Source organism: Megalobrama amblycephala, linkage group LG21 (assembly GCF_018812025.1).
Source record: "Megalobrama amblycephala isolate DHTTF-2021 linkage group LG21, ASM1881202v1, whole genome shotgun sequence".
Taxonomy (NCBI): Eukaryota; Metazoa; Chordata; class Actinopteri; order Cypriniformes; family Xenocyprididae; genus Megalobrama; species Megalobrama amblycephala.
Window position 1 is genome coordinate 27,410,233 of NC_063064.1, and position 21,786 is coordinate 27,432,018.

General features: G+C 36.3%; 1 protein-coding gene across 14 annotated transcripts in view; it reads right to left on the minus strand.

Annotated features, from left to right (window-relative positions):
* cacna1da (calcium channel, voltage-dependent, L type, alpha 1D subunit, a) overlaps nt 1-7,248 on the minus strand; it is a 103,164-nt gene extending 95,916 nt beyond the window's left edge. For 13 of the 14 annotated variants that reach the window (XM_048172250.1, XM_048172249.1, XM_048172251.1 and 10 more), the window contains exons 1-2: nt 6,995-7,247; nt 3,468-3,849 (exon numbers count right to left, since the gene is read on the minus strand). In XM_048172250.1, the coding sequence (XP_048028207.1) occupies nt 3,468-3,700 (233 nt within the window). In that variant the 5' untranslated portion in view covers nt 3,701-3,849; nt 6,995-7,247. Of the gene's footprint in view, nt 1-3,467; nt 3,850-6,994 lie in introns of all 14 variants that reach the window. The other variant, XM_048172247.1, reaches the window with a different exon arrangement.
* Nucleotides 7,249-21,786: the final 14,538 nt, after the last annotated feature.

Below are 21,786 nucleotides of genomic sequence, written 5' to 3' on the forward strand. Positions count from 1 at the left end.
TATATATATATATATATATATATATATAAAATATTGTTTTTTTTTGTTTGTTTGTTTTTATATATATATATATATATATATATATATGTGTGTGTGTGTGTGTGTGTGTGTGTATTTGATTATATCTTAATATTTATATTTTTCAAACCATTCTAACTTATGCTTCCAAGACTATAACAAGTTAGTCTCAGCCTTAGACGTCAACGTTGGCTGAACATCTGATGCATAAGGCACACAAAATGGGAAACACTTGAGGAGTTTCAAAGTCATCATCTAATTGGTTGAATTCTATAGGATTTCCGGAAGACTTGTGTGTGGCGTTCTTTAACGGTCAGCCTGGAGTCAAAGCGGCCGTGACGTAATCAGTGTTTGTTACTTTTAGATGATCTGAAATTCTCAGAACAAAATCTACACACATTTCCAACAGTCTTCTTAGGTGTTTTGCAAACAGGTCTTTTGGAGACTGATGCACCATTGTTGCAGTAGATTACACAAGGTTCTATCTTGAATGAGTGATTTATTATTCACATGTCACACTATTATTGTTGGGACATCGACTTCACGTTTTCACTCCCCTAAGCATGACGCAGAAAAAAACAATCTCTGATTGGTTGATTTACATGTGTGCTGTGATGCAGTCCAGACCTTCTGCTTTCTGAATAATAACAAGTCTAGCTAGTTACCTACATTTCCATGGTGGCATTTAATTAGCAGAATTCAACATAATTAGAAAAACAATATTCAAAGCATCGTAGAAAACAAAAATTGTATGTTTACAAGCTATGAAAAAAACGATTGGATGATCATGAACTTTGTTCCAACAATCTCTGACACCAGCCCCTGTTCATCGGCACATCTTTATTACTAGGCCCAGCTAAATCTCATCTTGTGTTTGGTCAAACGGGTCAGAAGGAAATAGCAGTGAGGAGTTACTTGCATGCGTTTTAACAGCAAAAAGTCCATCACAACAGTACTGACTCAGCCGCTCTGCTTTCCTGCTCGTGAGACATACAAATTGTAAATAAAACTGGTGTGAGTCAGAGGACCTGAAAATGCTGCAGTCTACATTAAACATTCAACCTAATATAAATCTATACGCTGCTTTCACAAAAATGCATTATTTTGTGTCAAGGGAACATTTTGTTCTAAACTGAAGGTTGCGTCTCGCATTACTCTCTCATTACTTTTTGCACTCACTTAATGCATTTTTTTTTAAATCCAGTACAACGCAATGTTCTAATTTTACACTGCTAAATACTCTTATTAGGCCATGAGCTAGGACACTAAAATGTTGGATTATGCGCCATTCAGGGGAAGTTCTCTTTGACTTTCCCATTGTTCCCTTGAGTAAAGATTCACATTTTAACATTAGTGGAAGAACGCTTGTTCATAACTTTAAGAGAACCTTGACAGAACGTTAGTTACAGTTCTGAGAACATTCCCTGCTAGCTGGGAACTTGGTAGAGCTAGGCTAACATTAGCTTTTGCAGGTTCCTACACAAATGTTCACATCTGCAATGCTTGTTTCACTGTATATTATATTGTATGACAACAACAAAAAGAAAAAACGAGACATCCTGGGCTTAGGTTAGATGCCATATTGAATTTAACGCAGATGAAAACAAGGCTGTGAGGGACAGACGTACAGTTTTTACAGTGGAATGCTCTGTATAAAGGTTCTAGATCACATAATTTTTTAACTTTCAACAGGCACTTGTTGTCTACTGACAGCTGAACAATCGGATTGTTGTTAAACAGTACAATTCATTGAACGCACTGTATTCTATCCCTCACAGCATCGTTTTCATACCTATCAAAAATGATGGCGTTACCTTGACTAAGGTCTATACATCCTTTCTCATAGAGATGAATTTGAGATCTGCAGCTTGGAAGCCATAGCACCTTTATCTTCCCTGTGTGGCCAGGGAACAGATGTTCTTTTCAAAGCTCAGCTTTACACGCTGACTTGCGCTTGAGATTAAGGTGCTCCTCACTGCAGGGAACACAGTTTCTCTCTAATAAAGACCACCAGACAAGCTTCTACCGGAGATCACAAGCTGAGATGTCTGTTCTAGATGCAAAGGTGGACTACTTTCATTCGTCTACCTGTTCTCTTGATGATTTGCTCAACTACTTCATCCTGCCTTCACCTATTTTCAGCACAGGCCACAAGCAAACCACACCATATGTTAGTTTTTCTGAGGAATAATGCCAGAGGAACCTTCAAAGTGTATTTACAAACAACAAACTCTGACCTCAAGAGCAGACCGACATTTTTTTACCACGTTCAAATGCTAAAATAGAATATACTGCAATCCACAGCACATACAGCACTCAAAAATGAACATTCTGTCATAGCAAACCTGTACTGTATGCAGCCATTTTTTCCATAAAATGCAAACAGAATATTTGAACCCACTGTTCAGCCATGACGTTTTGTAGGCCAAAACTCGTAAACGAGTTAACATTTGAGCACTTCTGGTTCCATCGACCTGAAGTCAATGGGTTTTTTGAAAGAGGTTTTCGGTTAAATGCCTGAAATAAGGTCTGTGGTGAACACAAGCTCAAGATATTTTATTCTACGACATAAAATACAGCAGTAATCCCCCCTTATGATTTTTTTAAAGCTTTTACTTGTGTTGAAAAGGGCACTTGCTAACAAGTGGCTAAATGGGACTACAGAGGTTTTCAGGGAAATCAAACTTCTACTCACAAGTATGCTTTTACAGCCTCATTGTCATTGTGTATATAATCATGCTTGTGCAAACTATTCTAAAACAAACTTTCAGGGAAAATGTTTGTTTTTTTAAGTCATGACTGAAAGAGGTGTTGGAAGCTTGATGTTGAAGTCATGCAATCGTGGTGTAGTTCATTTATTTAATTAATAAATGCTGTGTTCATTTGTGAAGATTATCATGATAAAACTTCATGAAATTTTGTTGGTCACAGAGCGTATTTTCAGCAATAATCCAAAGTCAGTGGAAAAATCCTATTGGGTTTTTGTTGAGGGAACCAGGGCGATGCTAACTTCTGGGTTGGCCTACAAAAATACATCATCACTGCAGCACTCTTTTGCAATTTTCAAACAACCTTCCAGAACACTCTCCTCAACCTCCATCTTCATATACATATAGTTGTCTCTAAATATTAAAGGAACAGCTGACCGATAAAAATAACAATTCTGGCATCATTTACTCACCATCATGTTGTTCAAAACCTGTATGCATTTTTTTTTTGAGGAACACAAAAGAAGTTATTTTGAAGAACGTTGGAATCCAAACAACATTGATTGGACCTAAGTGACTTCCATTGTGTGGAATAAGAAAAAAGAAAGACATACAGGTTTGGAACAAGATGATGACAAAATTTTCATTTTGGGAGAAAACAGACAGGTTTTGAACACCTCAAGAGTCTTGATATTAGTCGATCTTGACAGAAACCAATGTTTTACAAATGGTAAAGGATACTTCCATTCCACAAGGCTGATACAGGCCCGGCGGATGGGGTTGTTGAGGTTGAGGCAGAAGAGAGCTCTCTGCGGCCGCGTGTTGGCCGAACTGCCCTGTTTTTTGCTCTTGGCATACTGCTGCCGCTTCTTCTGGGCTAGCGAGCCGACCGGTACCACGGAGGATACAGGCACGGAGGCTGCGGGGGGCGCGGCAGGAGTCGCAGCAGGCGGAGCAGGGCCGTTGGCGCTCATGGTGCGGGCGTGGACCTGAGCAGGGCGTCCACCAGCATGGGCCTGCCAGGGGAGAGGGCACAGGGGTGGGCGCTGGAGCGGAGGGTCTCACCAACAGGCTGGCACGTCACCAGAGAGAGGGACTCTGGTACTGCTGGCATAATTTGCCTCTGTAAAAGATAGAGAGGAGAGTAAGAGAGGATGCGTGTGGTCTGAAAGAGAGAACACGAGAAAGCGCAGAGAATATAGTGGGAGGCTGTGCAGCGACTTCCTTCACTGCTACATTATATTATGCAACAATGTGGGTGTAAGACTAAAAGATGCATACAGTATGTCTTTGGGTCTAAAGGCCAGTGTCTCAACAAAGGTTCACGAGCAGTCCAACGTGTGAAAGACGTGGGCCTAAAAAACCCTATATTTAAAGGAATAGTTTATCTAAATATGATAATTTTGTTATTATTTACTCACTTTCATGTCGAAAACCACCATAAAAGTGGCCCATAGGACTAATACACTACATTTTATGCTTATTTAGGTTGCTGCTATTCTTTATTTGATAACACATTATAATAAGTTAACGTTAGTTAATGCATTAACTAACAATGAGAAATACATCTGTTAGAATACTTATTAATCTTCGTTAATGTTAGTTAATAAAAAGAGAACTATTCGTTAGTTCACGTTAGTTCAGGTCCATTAAAGGCACAATATGTAAGATTTTTGGATTAAAATATGCAAAAACCACAAGAACAATGTTATATATTTTGTTGACTTGTGGACTTGCATTATCCCAAATGTTTCCAAGAATTTTAAATCCAGAGAAATAAGCAATTTTAACCAGGACATGGACCGTGTCCGTGCGTCGCCTATCAATAACGTCATGCCCGCGTTACCCTCGGTTTTATTTTGTAGAAACCATGGAAACACCAAAGACGCTTTAATATATTATGTGTTTTATTAGAGAGGTGAGCTACTTTTTGGATAGATACCTTGGTCCCACTTTATATTAAGTGGCCTTAACTACTATGTACTTACATCAAAAAAAAAAAAAAAAAAAAAAAAAAGTACAATGCACTTATTGGGTTCATATTGAATTGCAAAACACATCTGCTGCTATTGAGGTGGGATAGGGGAAAGGTTAGGGAAAGAAATGGTGGTATGGGTAGGTTTAAGGGTAGGGATAAGGGTTAAGGGATGGGTCAACAGTGTAATTATAAATGCAATTACAGAAATGAATTACAAATGTAATTACATGCAGGTGTTTTTAAAAAATAAGTACAATGTAAAAACATGTATGTACACAATAAGTGCATTGTATCAAATAATTACTTTAAATGTAAGTACATAGTAGTTAAGGCCACTTAATATAAAGTGGGACCGATACATTCATGTCATCACGACAGAAAAGCTTACCCCACATACGCTTGACCGGAAGAAGCGGAAGCAGTGACTGTGGCATGATAAAAAAGTTCTCATTAGCAATCTCTCCAGCGGCCTCGTTTCTGCTCGCACATCACTCAGCCCTGCTCTGCTTCATACTACAGTAATGTTAATAATCCCATCCTGATTCTTTTCCATCGGTTGTGAGGTAAAGACGACAAATCCCAAGATTCCGCGTTCAATCTCAGCGTCATCAAGCTACGCGATAAGCGACCTCTAGTGGCGAAAATTTACATAGTGTGCCTTTAAATAATACTAATACTAACAAATACAACTTTTGATTTAAATTATGTATAAGTGAATGTTGAAAATAACATTTACTAAGATAAATAAATGCTTTAGAAGTAATATTTTCTACATATCTGAAATGCTGCATCAATGTATTAGTAAATGTTGAAATTAACATTAATGAAGATTAATAAATGCTTTAAGAGAATTTTTCATTATTAGTTTCTGTTAACTAATGTTTAAAAATTGAACCTCATTGTAAAGGGTTAACCTTCATCCTACATATCTGAACTGCCGTCTCATGACGCATGAAAAAACAATGCATTTTCCATCAAAAACTTTTCACAATATGTAAATACTGACATAATTGTCATGTTTAATTGCTTTAAATCTAAAATCAAAACCATGAAACAAGGAGCATTTAATACTGAAAAGTCTGAGGTTGTGCAACAAGACTACGAGGACCATATACAATGTGCCAGTGTAAACTAAAAATAACATACAATTTCTCAAAAAAGACAGCGTAAAACAAACCAGGGCAGCAAAAAAGAAACGCAAAACATGCCGCTTAAATGACAGAGGTATTATTAGGATAATGTCACAAAAAAGTTACAGCCTGTGGAAAAATCAATGCGTGTAGCGTGACCCAATGAAAACCAGCCTGCAAATAGATGCATTGTGGCAGAGAATCACACTACCAACATCCCCACACACAAACAGACATTATCCGCAAACAACAGCAAAGAAAATCATCATCTACATTCAAATACAAGAAAAAAGCACACACCCAGGACTATGAGATCCACAAATGTCACTCATATACATCAGAGTCCTTGAACCACTAGGCCCCGCAGAGGAAACGAAGACATGCATGGAAAGGTCATACCGCCTGTATACATTTCCCTTTAAGCATTTGTCTTCCATCATATCGTGAAAACCCAAGACATTGCATCCAAATGTGTCAAATGCTCTGCTATCGTTGCATATAAAATAAATGTTAATGTTCACACTAATCATATAGGATATTAAGTGCAGTGCATCCTGTACTGGCTCATATATTAGATTATTTGTCATTCTAACACCATGCATGACAATGATGCTCATTGATAATGAAACAGTTCCTTAATGAACATTTCCTGTTGTGCTTCCATAGATACTAAACGATGATGTTTAAACTATCATGAAGGACAATGACACACTGTCATTCTAACATAACACGGAAATTATGCATTCATACGCATATATTTGGTGCTGACACATGCTTAATGCGTATTGATAAAGAGGCTCGTGACTTTAAGGCAATAACTATAGTGTTTCTTCACAAAAAAAAAAGATGCAATATTCCATATATGTTGCAGCTAAATCTGTGTCTTTCTTTATGTGATGCTGCCAATGGTGCTCAGTTACAACAGCTGTGATGCGTCTTTATAGCCTCCGACTGTTCATTTCTTTAAAAAACGACTGATTATGACAAGCAGTGACAACATCAAAGGTCTAACGGGACCAAAACGAGCGCAAAATCCTCTGCATCAGCATCAGCAGCATCTTTTCAGGTCTGACACGGATGCAAAATGATTGCACTCCGTCATTTGTTAAACAGATTCATTTTAACCAGAAAGACGCCAGGCCGCTGCGTGAATATCTTACCTTTGATGAGGTCTTTCCTTTCAGATGATGATGATTCGGCTTATATCCAGAGATAAAACTCCGACATCGATTAAAACGCTCAGGTCCGCTCTGACACGGTAAATTCAAATTCATTAGTATGCATTCGTTATTTTGCGCGTGAGAGAGCGCGAGAGCTTCCTCGCGTTCGGCGCGCGTTGTCCGTGTTTAAGCGTCACGCGGCGTCGGTGAACGGTGAAATGAGCTGAACTCCCCCTCTGGCTGTGCACGCACGAACCGCGCTTACTTTAGTGACGAGGACTCTGAATCATTTAAAGAGTCGGTTCGCTCAAATGGATCATCTTACAGCTCACTTGAGTCATCGTTCAGTTGTTCCCAATGCGGGATTTTACTTTTCTATTTTTGTTTGTTGTAAAATGCTGTTTATCGCTATGTTTTTGGATTAGATGATATTTATTATCCCAACAATGTTGATAAAAAATATAGTTTGTAAAATAAAATTATTCCCAGTTTTACGCCTATAAAAGTAATATCGAGTGATTAATGATTCATTTCAATGACCGTTCAAAAAATGATTCACCAGTTCACTTGAGTCAATATATATATAATTTAATATATATTAAAAAAATTTCTTCATACATAGTCGGAAGAAATATTAAAATAATGCAACGTCGTTTGCGTCCATCTAAAATGAGGCACAAGCCAATAACCAATCAAAATCAAAGATAACCTTTCATGCCAATCAGCTTCCAGCGCCTCACGAGTGCGTCAACAAACCTGCTTGTGGTTAAAGGGTTAGTAAGAGGGTCAGTTCATGTGAGTTCAGTACTTCTATCTTAATATTATTAATATTATTATAAAGCGACAAGAATACTTTTTGTGCGCAAAAAAAAAAAAAAAAAAAAAAAAAAACGACTTTTCAACAATATCTATATGGGCCGATTTCAAAACACTGCTTCATGAAGCTTCTGAGCTTTATGAATCTTTTGTATCGAATTAGTGATTCGGATCTCCTTTCAAACGGCTAAATTGCTTAAATCACGTGACTTCGGCGCTCTGATTCACTGATTCGATTCGTAAAGCTCCGAAGCAGTGTTTTGAAATCGGCCCATATAGATATTGTTGAAAAGTCGTTATTTTGTTTTTTTTGGGGCACAAAAAGTAACCTTGTCGCTTTATAATATTAAGATAGAAGCACTGAACTCACATGAACTGTTTCAAATATGTTTTTAGTAGCTACCTTTATGGACCTTGAAAGTTTGAATGGCTTAATTTGCTCTCAACAGAGGCCTCACTGAGCCATTGGATTTTATCAACAATATCTTAATTTGTGTTCGGAAGATGAATGAAGGTCTTACGGGTGTAGAACGACATGAGGGTGAGTAATAAATTACATTATTTTCATTTTTGGGTGAACTAATCCTTTAACTGGTGAAGATGGGGGAAAAAAACAGGTGAAGAGACACTTTCAAATTTAGCCAAAATGAAATATTAATGACTGAATGACAGGTCCATATATATAGCCTATATATATATTTGCCATGATGAAGGATTGAAGGATAGAGTTCCTCTTCACAGGTGAGTTGGTAGATGTTAAATGGGCTTGGGGCTCTGTATTCTTGTATTAAAAGGGAATATTGTTTGTGTAGGCCTACGTGAACATAATTATAAGCAAATATATGTTTGGGTCGATCAAAATGAATTCACACATCAGCCTTCCCGAATAATTCGATTTGAATAGTAGTAGCAAAGTAGCTAGCCTTTGGTAGTAGGCAGTCATTTCAACCGAATCTTCAACAAGAATTGATTCAAAATAATGATTCATTCGCGGACATCAATTACTTGAATCATTAAGAACGAACGAAATTCTGTTTGGCAGTACTGGAACACGATATAGGAAAGTTTATTTCCTTATAGTGTGTTATTTAAATAATTTTCAGTGTATTGTGAACAAACGTGAATTTTCTTCCCTTTCACATCCAGTTTTTTTGTTTTGCCATTTGCTCTAAACACACACACATAGCCTAAAAAGATCATATGACTGGAAAATTATAACACAGTCATACTGTATTAAAACAGCATGTCAGTGGATGTCGCTTATTGGTAATAATATGCAGATAATTTGTTCTAGGCTTATTCTCTTCGCCTTTGTCTCTTTTCCAGTGTGGCATAAAACAGCAATGTATTGTAGTATATAAAAATAAATTTGTATTCATTGTAAAGTCATAATAATTTTATACTTGGGTATGGTTTGCATAAATGACAGCTGTGTCTGATTGAATAAGGAAGGCCGGCTTAAAGGGTGAATTCTAAATAATCATCACAGTTTTATTTAGATACAGTGTGTGTGTGTGGAGTTTAGAAATTACCTAATCAGGACAAGAAAATGTAAAGCTCACAGAACAGAGCAGAACAGACGGCCTTCAAGAACATGCAATTAAAGCTCAGAGTGTTACGACTTCCCTTGAGTAATCATTTTCAAAGAGAAAAATGTGTAATCTGAATTATCAGAGGAAGCCCATTTTATATACTGTGCATGGGAGAACAAATACAGTATATTATTTCAGCATTTCTGAGGAGGTGAAGCTACTATTTCTATAGACTAGCAAACAGAAATGCCAAGAATATAACAGTAATATAATAAATATTCTTCTCTACTATTTGAGCATGTTCATGCATACATTATTTCAAATTATTTTTGATCATCCTTGATCGAAGAATAACCCTGGAATGTTTCTTTTCATGCAACACTTCAATGATCCATCAGGCATCTTTAGAAAAGACAGCACCTGTTCACCACCTGCTCTACAATCGTCTCTCACATTACCAGTCATGTCTGGAATATTCTCTGTGCTCTCGTGCAAACAATACAACGTTCAGTGTCATACTTGACCTCAAACTTGAAATGAGTGATTTTCAGTATTCATTGTTGATAGAAATTTGTATTTTACTACATAGATATAAATGTCATTGCTCTATACAACATATCATTCAAAAAATACTCTTTATAGGTGTTTTTCATTGTGTCTTCTATCTTTTACCAAATGCCTGTCAACAATCCATAAACTATAAGCAGAAAATATGAAAGAAATTTGATGTTAGCTCACCTTTGAAACGGTTGTTTTTATGAATCTGATAAAAAGCCACCATAAAAGCCATGATGAAGCTCTATAAATTCCATGTGTTTTTCTGAAGTGACCGGTGGTAGGGTCAGGCAGGCCTTGGGCTCACTGTGAGACTGGGATAGATTTACGGCTGGTGTCTGCTTACCTGTCTTAACAGATATAATGGTTTCTCCCTGAAGCAACTTTAATAATTAAATATTGGGTATTTCAGCCAATCACCATTCACAACTGTCACTGTCACATGACATGACTGTACAGTGAAAAACACAGAAATCTCAAAAAAAAAAAGAAAAGAAAAGAAAAAAGTTTTACGTCCCAGGGTTGATTTTTATTTAAACTAACAGATTTCTATTTTCTCTTTTTTTCTATTTGTTTTATGAAGGCCACATTACAACTGTCTTGGAAGATTTTTTGCAAGCCTTCATTGTTTATTTTTGTTACTTTTCAAGAGAGTTTTAAGTATATATTTTATTGTTTTTTCAGACCCAGATCTTCAAATATGAAAATCTTAATTATCTATGATAATTAGATTATGGTATAATATTATATAAAGACTATGATAATATACAGATCGAGCATGAAGTAATCAAACATTTATTGTGAAAATTATCGATCATATTTCCCTATATATCAAAGTTTTATCAAAGGTTTGTCTCCAATCACGCTATAGATTTGTTAAAATGTGCAAAAAAAAAAAAAAAAAAAAAAAAAAAATATATATATATATATATATATATATATATATATATCCATTTTGTTTTTGTTTAAGACACATAAAAAGCAATGAAATTAGCCTTAGCAAGACAAAGAACATTTTATTCCAAACAAATTTTAAAATGTCATTTCCATCACAGAATGTAATCAGACAAAACATTTTTTGTGCTGTCAAATTGATTAATCCCATCTAACATAAATGCATAAATGTTTATGTGTGTGTGTGTGTGTGTGTGTGTGTGTATATATATATATATATATATATATATAATATAATATTTAATGGCACTAATTTAACACTTTTAAAATAAAAACATTTCTCATTGCCTTTACATTTCTGTCCTTCTCTCTTTCTCTCATTATCTGTCTCTCTCTTTCTACATGCATTTCATCCGGTTGCCTCTCTAACTGCTGAAGTGAAGCTCATATAGCATCAGAGGTATCTGCTGACAGCAGTGAGAGCCACGTTTGTGTCATGGGGTTCTTCACTATCACTACCAATAACATGCTGTGTTTTCTCTTCGGACAATTAACACTTACTTTGCGAGAGTCAGCAATATTAAAATTGTAACTTAAATTGTGTGTTTTTTTGAGGAGAGGTGTGCTTTTGCTTTTCTAACTGATTAGACTTACACTACCACTCAACGGTAAGATATTTTTAAAGTCTCTTTTGCTCACCAAGGCTGCATTTATTTGATCAAAAATACTGTAAAAACAGTAATATTGCGAAATATTATTGCAATTTAAAATAGCTGTTTTCTATTTGAATACATTTTAAAATGTAATTTATTCCTGTGATGCAAAGCTGAATTTTCAGCATCATTACTCCAGTCTTCAGTGTCACATGATCCTTCAGAAATCATTCTAATATGATGATTTGCTGCTCAAGAAACATTTATTATCATTATTAATGTTGAAAACAGTTGTGCTGCTTCATATTTTTGTGGAAACTGTGATATATTTTTATTTAGGATTCAGGTAAACCCTACGTTGCAAAGATGGTAATATCCAAAATCCTTGTCCTTTTTCTAGAAAATCTAGAAATGCAGAAAGTTTTCTGTGATGGGTAGGTTTATGGGATAGAATATACAGAATATACAGTATAAAAAATCATTTTGTATAGAATATCCCGCATAAAACATGAAAACCCGTGGTGTGTGTGTGTGTTCTTGTATACATGGTTTATGAGGACACAAATGTGAATAATGACATGGGTATTACAATGTAAACATGGTTTATGAGGACAATTCATGTGTCCTCGTAAACCAAATGGCTTAAAAACATATACTAAACAATGTTTTTTTTTTATTATTAAAAAAATGGGGGTAGGAGTATAGTGTAGGGGGACAGAATATACAGTATACAGTTATACAGTATACAGAATATACAGTTTGTACAGTATAAAAACCATTACGTCTATGGAGAGTCCCCGTAAACCACATATACAAGTATGAGTGTGTGTGTGTGTGTTGAAGTGAGAAAAGATGTGGAGAGTCTTTAGAGTCAGTTTTAGTGTAGTGTCCGCTTCTTTACTAGCATCCTCACAATAACCTAACCTTTAAATTCTCACTCACTCATGCCTATCTCTGTTTCATGCATCTATTTTGCTTCTCTATGGTATTTATGTGTCCTTAATTTCTCATTAGTTAAATACACTTCTATGTATTTTCCTTCTAATGTCACTTTGTACAGAATAACACACTACTAAATGTTTCCGCCCCATCAGGCTGGTGCACGTGATCCTTCCACCTAGTTGGCTGCAATCTGAGTGATTGACAGCTGTAGATAACTGATAGCTGACCACCCCTCCCCCTTGGGTGCTGAGGCTAAGTGCTATGTCGCTGTAGCAACCACAGAGTGACTTATGGGTAATCGAGTGAGCACCAAGGAACAGACATATCCCTCAAGGAGCATCTGGCATTAAAATCAAGTCTAACTCAGTGACATCGGCTGTTTGTGTTTGTGAATCTCACAAAACTTGTCACATTTCACCTTAAAATCAGAAGGGGGGAAATGATATCATCAAGCCTATTTTTTTTTTTAGATCTACTACTTTTTTTTTTGCACTGAGACATTCATTTCTTGTAAATTTCCATCTCAGTTATCATTAAGGTAATACAAAAAACATTACTGAAAAACATATAATTTATTTCACATCTGACTTGTGTCCGATGTGTGTCCAGTCACCTAAAAACATTCACACAAGATTGTATACTTGCTTTCAGTCTGTTTGCACTCTATGAATCTTATAGTCACATTTGTATGTGTTGGAGCATGTGAATATTAGCATCTATGTCAGCAGGGTGGTGTTATTTAATATATCCCAAGGACTTTGCTCGCGTTGATTCAGTGCAACTAACACCTAGGTCTCCCAAAGCACATTGTGTGGCACTAAGTTATGATTTTAACGGTTGTTGTAGTCTGCGCTGTTTGCTGCCAAAGAAAGTAAAAATAGAAACAGTCATGCACCCTGAATGTACATTCCCTTCAGGAGGTGAGGGACCACAGGCTTCCCTGATTGGCTGACATGTGTCACATGGGCATGGGTTCTCAGGCTAGGATTGGGTCACACATTTTGGAGCAGTTTGATGACAAGTGCTTCTGACTGGGATGGAAAGCCCAGAGGAGATACTGCTTACTCAGAGATAGAGCGACAGAGAATGGAAGGGGAAAAAAGGACAGCGGAGTGGGCGGAGACTAGCATTATGACATCAAAAAGGCTTTCTGAGAATTGATATTACACACTCCAAGATTTAAGCTGAACATTTTATATACCTGGCTGTGAATTTTGCAAATTTGTATTTACTCAATATTTTTTAGGAAGGATTTAGAAACCTATTTTAGCTGAAAACTATAGTGTATGATAGAAATTTGTGTATTTAATGTGCTTTTTTATTTTCAGAATGACGTTTTGGAAAGTAAAATAACAATATATTATACATTTTTAATTATTTTATTAAGAAAATGCCACATACAATACAGTGCATAAAAGAAGTAGGCTGGCTTGGCTCTTTTTGCTTTTTTACATTTTATAAATGAGATTAAATTATACATAAACCTTTTGGAACAAACTAAAAACAAACATGTAATGCTATAAAAGCACTGAAATTTATGTAATTTTTTTTCTGGCCACTAATGTTGTTAAACGTGACATGTGCCTCTTGTTCTTGTGACATTGAATATAAAATGTTGCACAGTGTTAAAAAATAATTTTTGAAACTGGGATCAGTCAATGATGACTTTTAAGTGTCCCTATTGTGCTTTTTCAGATATTATCTTTCATGTAGTGTGTAATATAGCCATTTGTGAATGTAAAAGGTCTGCAAAGATCAAAGTGCACGATAAATGGAGTTATTGTCTCCCAAAAGAAAGAATTAATTCTGAACTGCCTGAAACGATTCGTCAGTAATTCCAGTCTCACTTCCTGTTCAAACTTACGGAGCCCCGCACTTGATATGCAGGAAAAAAATATTAGGCTAAATCATGTGCACGATTTACTAATTTGTTCCTTTGATTTATAAATCGTGTGCACGATTTAGTAAATTTGAGGGCATGAAATAGTAAGTTGTCCACATGATTTAACAAATCGAGGGAATGATATAGTAAGTTGTCTGCATGATTTAACAAATCGAGGGAACGAAATTGTAAGTTGTCCGCACGATTTAGCGAATCGAGGGAACGAAATAGTAAGTCGTTCACACGATTTAGCGAATAGAGGGAACGAAATAGTAAGTCGTCCACACGATTTAGCGAATCGAGGGAACTAAATAGTAAGTCGTCCGCACGATTTAGCGAATCGAGGGAACGAAATAGTAAGTCGTCCGCACGATTTAGCGAATCGAGGGAACGAAATAGTAAGTTGTTCACATGATTTAGCGAATAGAGGGAACAAAATAGTAAGTCATCCGCACGATTTAGCGAATCGAGGGAACGAAATAGTAAGTCGTTCGCACGATTTAGCGAATCGAGGGAACGAAATAGTAAGTTGTCCACATGATTTAACAAATCGAGGGAATGATATAGTAAGTTGTCTGCACGATTTAACAAATCGAGGGAACGAAATTGTAAGTTGTCCGCACGATTTAGCGAATCGAGGGAACGAAATAGTAAGTCGTTCGCACGATTTAGCGAATAGAGGGAACGAAATAGTAAGTCGTCCGCACGATTTAGCGAATCGAGGGAACTAAATAGTAAGTCATCCGCACGATTTAGCGAATCGAGGGAACGAAATAGTAAGTCGTCCGCACGATTTAGCGAATCGAGGGAATGAAATAGTAAGTTGTTCACATGATTTAGCGAATAGAGGGAACAAAATAGTAAGTCATCCGCACGATTTAGCGAATCGAGGGAACGAAATAGTAAGTCGTTCGCACGATTTAGCGAATCGAGGGAACGAAATAGTAAGTTGTTCACACGATTTAGCGAATCGAGGGAACGAATTAGTACAAAACCAATTCCAAAAAAGTTGGGACACTGTACAAATTGTGGATAAAAAAGGAATGCAATAATTTACAAATCTCATAAACTTATATTTTATTCACAATAGAATATAGATAACATATCAAATGTTGAAAGTGAGACATTTTGAAATGTCATGCCAAATATTAGCTCATTTTGGATTTCATGAGAGCTACACATTCCAAAAAAGTTGGGACAGGTAGCAATAAGAGGCCAGAAAAGTTAAATGTACATATAAGGAACAGCTGGAGGACCAGTTTTCAACTTATTAGGTCAATTGGCAACATGATTGGGTATAAAAAGAGCCTCTCAGAGTGGCAGTGTCTCTCAGAAGTCAAGATGGGCAGAGGATCATCAATTCCCCCAATGCTGCGACGAAAAATAGTGGAACAATATCAAAAAGGAGTTTCTCAGAGAAAAAATGCAAAGAGTTTGAAGTTATCATCATCTACAGTGCATAATATCATCCAAAGATTCAGAGAATCTGGAACAATCTCTGTGCGTAAGGGTCAAGGCCGGAAAACCATACTGGATGCCCGCGATCTTCGGGCCCTTAGACGGCACTGCATCACATACAGGAATGCTACTGTAATGGAAATCACAACATGGGCTCAGGAATACTTCCAGAAAACATTATCGGTGAACACAATCCACCGTGCCATTCGCCGTTGCCGGCTAAAACTCTATAGGTCAAAAAAGAAGCCATATCTAAACATGATCCAGAAGCGCAGGCGTTTTCTCTGGGCCAAGGCTCATTTAAAATGGACTGTGGCAAAGTGGAAAACTGTTCTGTGGTCAGACAAATCAAAATTTGAAGTTCTTTTTGGAAAACTGGGACACCATGTCATCTGGACTAAAGAGGACAAGGACAACCCAAGTTGTTTTCAGCGCTCAGTTCAGAAGCCTGCATCTCTGATGGTATGGGGTTGCATGAGTGCATGTGGCATGGGCAGCTTACACATCTGGAAAGGCACCATCAATGCTGAAAGGTGTATCCAAGATCTAGAACAACATATGCTCCAATCCAGACGTCGTCTCTTTCAGGGAAGACCTTGCATTTTCCAACATGACAATGCCAGACCACATACTGCATCAATTACAACATCATGGCTGCGTAGAAGAAGGATCCGAGTACTGAAATGGCCAGCCTGCAGTCCAGATCTTTCACCCATAGAAAACATTTGGCGCATCATAAAGAGGAAGATGCGACAAAGAAGACCTAAGACAGTTGAGCAACTAGAAGCCTGTATTAGACAAGAATGGGACAACATTCCTATTCCTAAACTTGAGCAACTTGTCTCCTCAGTCCCCAGACGTTTGTAGACTGTTATAAAAAGAAGAGGGGATGCCACACAGTGGTAAACATGGCCTTGTCCCAACTTTTTTGAGATGTGTTGATGCCATGAAATTTAAAATCAAATTATTTTTCCCTTAAAATGATACATTTTCTCAGTTTAAACATTTGATATGTCATCTATGTTGTATTCTGAATAAAATATTGAAATGTGAAACTTCCACATCATTGCATTCTGTTTTTATTCACAATTTGTACAGTGTCCCAACTTTTTTGGAATCGGGTTAGTAAATCATGTGCACAATTTTTTTTTTTTTTTCTTGCATGTCGTGCGGGGCTCCGTACAAACTTACTCGGGTTTGTAATAATGCCATTCTATGGTCTTTTTTGGCTGCCCGCGAACAACGTCTACTTTGACCCGCCCTCAAACACTGTAGTTGTAGCTGAGGCCTGGAAGAGTTTGGTTTGTGATGTCGACATGTCGAGAAGATGCTGTTTTCTGTGCTGCAAATCCATTTTGCATGCACCTCCAAAGGATGAGGACTCAAACTCGAATTGATACGCTAAAAACGACGTCATCATTACTGTTCATATCATCGTGTATCAAGCGCTGAGGAAGCCTCTGGAGCTGAAATTCAGATATGGTAATGAGCGTTTACTTTCCAGCACACAAGTGGTAGACCATTCACAACAGACTGGGCCATCTGACCAATCAGAGTAGAGAAGGCTCCCAGAAAGGAGGGGTTTAGAGTGAGTGAATCCTTTATCAAACTGTTTCAGAGACTGTGAGAAAAGAAGTGATGCTGCAATTGATATTATGATAAAATTAAAGTGTTTTTTGAAGTTGGGTGCATGTAAACCTATTGTAGGAGACAAAATTAGGAACTTTTAAAATAGCATAATAGGGGCACTTTAAGTTTTGTTCTGTTCAACATAGAAGTTTTGGAAATTTAGCATATGACTTTTTAATTATTTTTTTTCCCCCATCCTTTTTGATACTTGAAAACTCCAGTCCCCATTCATTGTAATTATTACATAAAATAAACTAATAAAATAAAACAAGATGGTTCTATAGGATTAAATAATATTTACAGTATGGATGCTAAAACTGGATTTCATTCTTCCACACCTTCCCTCAAGACATTCTAGTCCTTGTCTGATTGTGAGTGACAGGGATGCAGTAAAATGACATCACAGCATTCAAAATCCAACACGTGGCATCAGATGGCAGAATTCGACACGTGACATAACTGGTCAACTAAGCATGACATTGCAGAGGGGCGGCCGAGTCATGTGCTCATTGTGCAAACACTGCCAGCTGTGTTGATTCATGCCAAATGTGTGCACTAGACAGACACCACATGATATCATCAGCTAATTTCAGAAATACTTTTATTATTGTACTGCTATATATGGCTATAATTGTATTACTCTAAACATGCAATTTTAAGGGAAAGTTCTCCAAAACAGAGGAATTATCTGTGCTTTTGCATGAATGGCTTCTAAAATGTCTTCATCATAGTGACAAATAACTTTTTTCAAGATTCAGACATAAATATTTTTGGTTAAAATGTATATTAATATATGCATATCAATTCATGTATATTCATGAAGTTTAAATTACTTATTTGCCTTAAACTTTATATTATGTAATATTCTATACATAAAAACTGAATGAATAACCTTTATAAAAGAATATAAAAATGTTTAAATTAGTTTTACATGCAGAATAAGCATGTCATACTGCTTGACATGTCAAGAACTACCCAACAATATTATTTATTTAATAAATAAAACATAACATTTTATTGCATTCAAACATAAAAGACTCATGATAGTGTGATCATTGTGTTTATTTCAAAAGAATCTGAGTTTTGTTAAAGAAAGCTGTTTCATGTAGACGTCAATGGTGCAACTTGAGTTTATGGTGCAGTGGCGTCCTCTAGTGGTGATAATTAGAAATAGCAGGTGTTTGTTGGCAGGTAGAAATGGTGTTCTCTGACAAATGGACACTAGACTGGACAGAGAATGAACAACATAGACAATCAGCAGTAAAAAATTGTTTTTTGCACCATGACAGTACCTTGTAAGAACATGGTTTACCGATATGGTAATCATTCCGTACCAGGATAGGTATATATCAGTATACCTTAAAGGGATAGTTCACCCAAAAATGAAAATTCTGTCATATTTATTCCACCACAAGCTGTTTCAGACCTGTATAAATTTCTTTGTTCTGCTGTACACAAAGGAAGATATTTGGAAGAATGTTTCGTAACCAAGCAGATCTCGCCCCCCATTGACTACCATAGTATTTTTTTTCCTATTATGGTAGTCAATGGGGGGCGAGATCTGCTTGATTACAAACATTCTTCCAAATATCTTCCTTTGGAACAACTTGAGGGGGAGTAAATGATGACAGAATTTTCATTTTTGGGTGAACTATCCCTTTAACGCACAGCCTTGCGAAGTATACTTCATTTGACTCGTACGCATACACAGGCGTTCGACGCATGCACAGATTTGAGCAATCTCTCGCCACGAGTTACAACCCATGTAAACATCTTTGCTATAGTTAAACAAATGAAGGTACTTGCTAACGTCTTCGGCAATCTCTCATCTATGTAGGCCTCCATCGTCGCTGTAGCTTGCATGCGTTCCAGTCTGTTCTGTTTATGCAGTTTTTCATCAACTATCTTGTGAATCGACACCCCCAGGACACGGTTGCCACCTTGTGGATAAACTAATTACTGCAAGTACAAACCGTTGCAAACATCTGGCGGTTCGTGTACAGTACGCACGTACTCTTTTGATGACGAAATCTGTATGCATGATATGCATGACTCTCGCGTATGCATGAAAAAAGTGAAGTATACTTTGGGCTATAAGTATACTTTGAAGTATATACTCCTTTTGCAAAGGATCTATCAGCCTGCGCCCTCTAGAGTTTCATGTCTGAACTAGATATTTAAGAAAGGGGTCCCATGGCAACATCATATTTAGGGGTCAGCGGCATCAAAACATTTGAAAACCCCTGATCTGGTATGTTGTTATTCAGATTACTCTTTTTCAGAATACACTATTTCTTTCGATTTTATGTACCTTATGTATTTAATTTCTTCATATTCCTGTGCTCTTTATATATTGAGCATGTATTTTATTCAGGTGGACAATCTTGAGTTTTCTGCATTTATTTCTAATTCTGGACTCTTAGATTGCAGATTATCAAGGTCTATTTGTGCTTGTAACTCTTTTCCTCAAAAATGTTCCCCAACAGAAATGAACGTCTAATATGAGTCAGTGGATTATTCTAGATTGTACCATGTAACAGCTGCAGATGGAAAGGTCTCTAATCCCTGAGCAGAGCCGCAACAGCCATTTGACGTCCATTAGACATGCTGTATCACACACAGCATAGTAGATTGCTCTCTCTCTCTCTCTCTCTCTCTCTCTCTCTCTCTCTCTTCCCAAACCATCCCACTCTTTTTTGCATTGTGATTTCTCCAAATTCCACTAGATGGCAATACAATTCTTCAACATTCAGCTTATTTCATTTTTAAACATCATTAATAGACTTATTTAGCAACCATGAGCATTGAACAATAAATTTAACAACGATACATGTTTCTCTATCACAAGATCAAATCTGTCCAGTAGAAACCAGCCTCTGCGCATCAGTAGTGAGACATTATGCATCTTTTTAGCTGCCAGCTGCTTAAACAGATATAAATAATTTAACCACTGGAAAACAAAATGTTTAAAGTTTAATTGAGTGCACAGTTTTTATTTCTTAGATTCTGTTATTTCATATATTAAAATAAAAATATATTTAAAAAAAAATTCATCAAATACTTTACTGTTTGCAATTGTAAAAAAAAAAAAAAAACTCAGAAGACTCAAAAACTCTTGCTATTAGCGACACCGGTGGCCGTTAAATGAGCTGCAGCTAGCAATTTATTGCTTGAGTTTGGACTCGTACAAGAGATGTACAAGAGACTGAACAGTGCCCTGACAATTTCGTTCTTTGCTTAGAAGTAAAAAGAAGAAATACTTTTACAGCAACGAACATCCCGACACCGTGGCGTCCATGCTACTGAGAGCGACGTTTAGATGAATATGTAAATATGTTCTGCACGCTTTCCCTTCAATAACAGAATAAACACAAAACAAAGACAGTGGTGAGAAAACAGCGGTTAAGAAAAGCATCTAATCATAGCGATGTGGATATGTTTGCACCAGCTCTGCAATTCACCGGCATCGCGTCGACAGATGAGGTAATTAAAATTACACTGTTTTACAATTTGATGATAAAGTATATTTAAGACTATAGATCTGGCTATGTGTGACTATACTGTAGTTTGAATTAACCCATTTTCTTTGCATGACACATTGACATTACAGTACAGAACAGCTCTTTCAGCGTTTTCCTGGACATTGTATTTGTTTTGTGCATCTAGAACGGAGGATCTCGGAGCGTGCATAAACATCACATCCTTTTTTTTTCCTGGCAAAAACGTCCAGAGTCCTTCAGATAAAAATCAATCTACAGGCTTTAGATTGGTTTTGTTTTTTTTCATTCGTTTCATTTCTTAACTTTAGTGAACTACATTTGTTAACAAGAACTAACACTCACAACAGCATTTATTAATCTTCAACATTTACTTCAACATTGAGAATAAACTCATTAAATTACGAGAAAAAAAACTCGTTAAATTTTGAGAAAAAATTCGAGATAAAATGTTGAGAATAAAGTAATTAAATTACGAGAAAAAACTCGTTAAATTACGAGAACAAATTCGTTAATTATTAGAAAAATGTCGTTAAATTTCGAGAAAAAATATCGAGAAAAAATTTTGAGAATAAAGTCATTAAATTACGAGAAAAAAGTCGTTAAATTACGAGGACAAATTTGTTAAATTAAAAAAAATTTAAAATTTTAAAAAAAAAATTTTAAATAACGACTTTTTTCTCGTAATTTAATGACTTTATTCTCAACATTTTATCTCGACTTTTTTTCTCGAAATATAATGACATTTTTCTCATAATTTAACGAATTTGTTCTCATAATCTAACAACTTTTTTTCTCGTAATTTAATGACTTTATTCTCAACATTTTATCTCGACTTTTTTCTCTAAATTTAACGAGTTTTTTCTCGAAATTTAACGAGTTTATTCTCAACATTTTATCTCGACTTTTTTCTTGAAATTTAACAAGTTTTTTT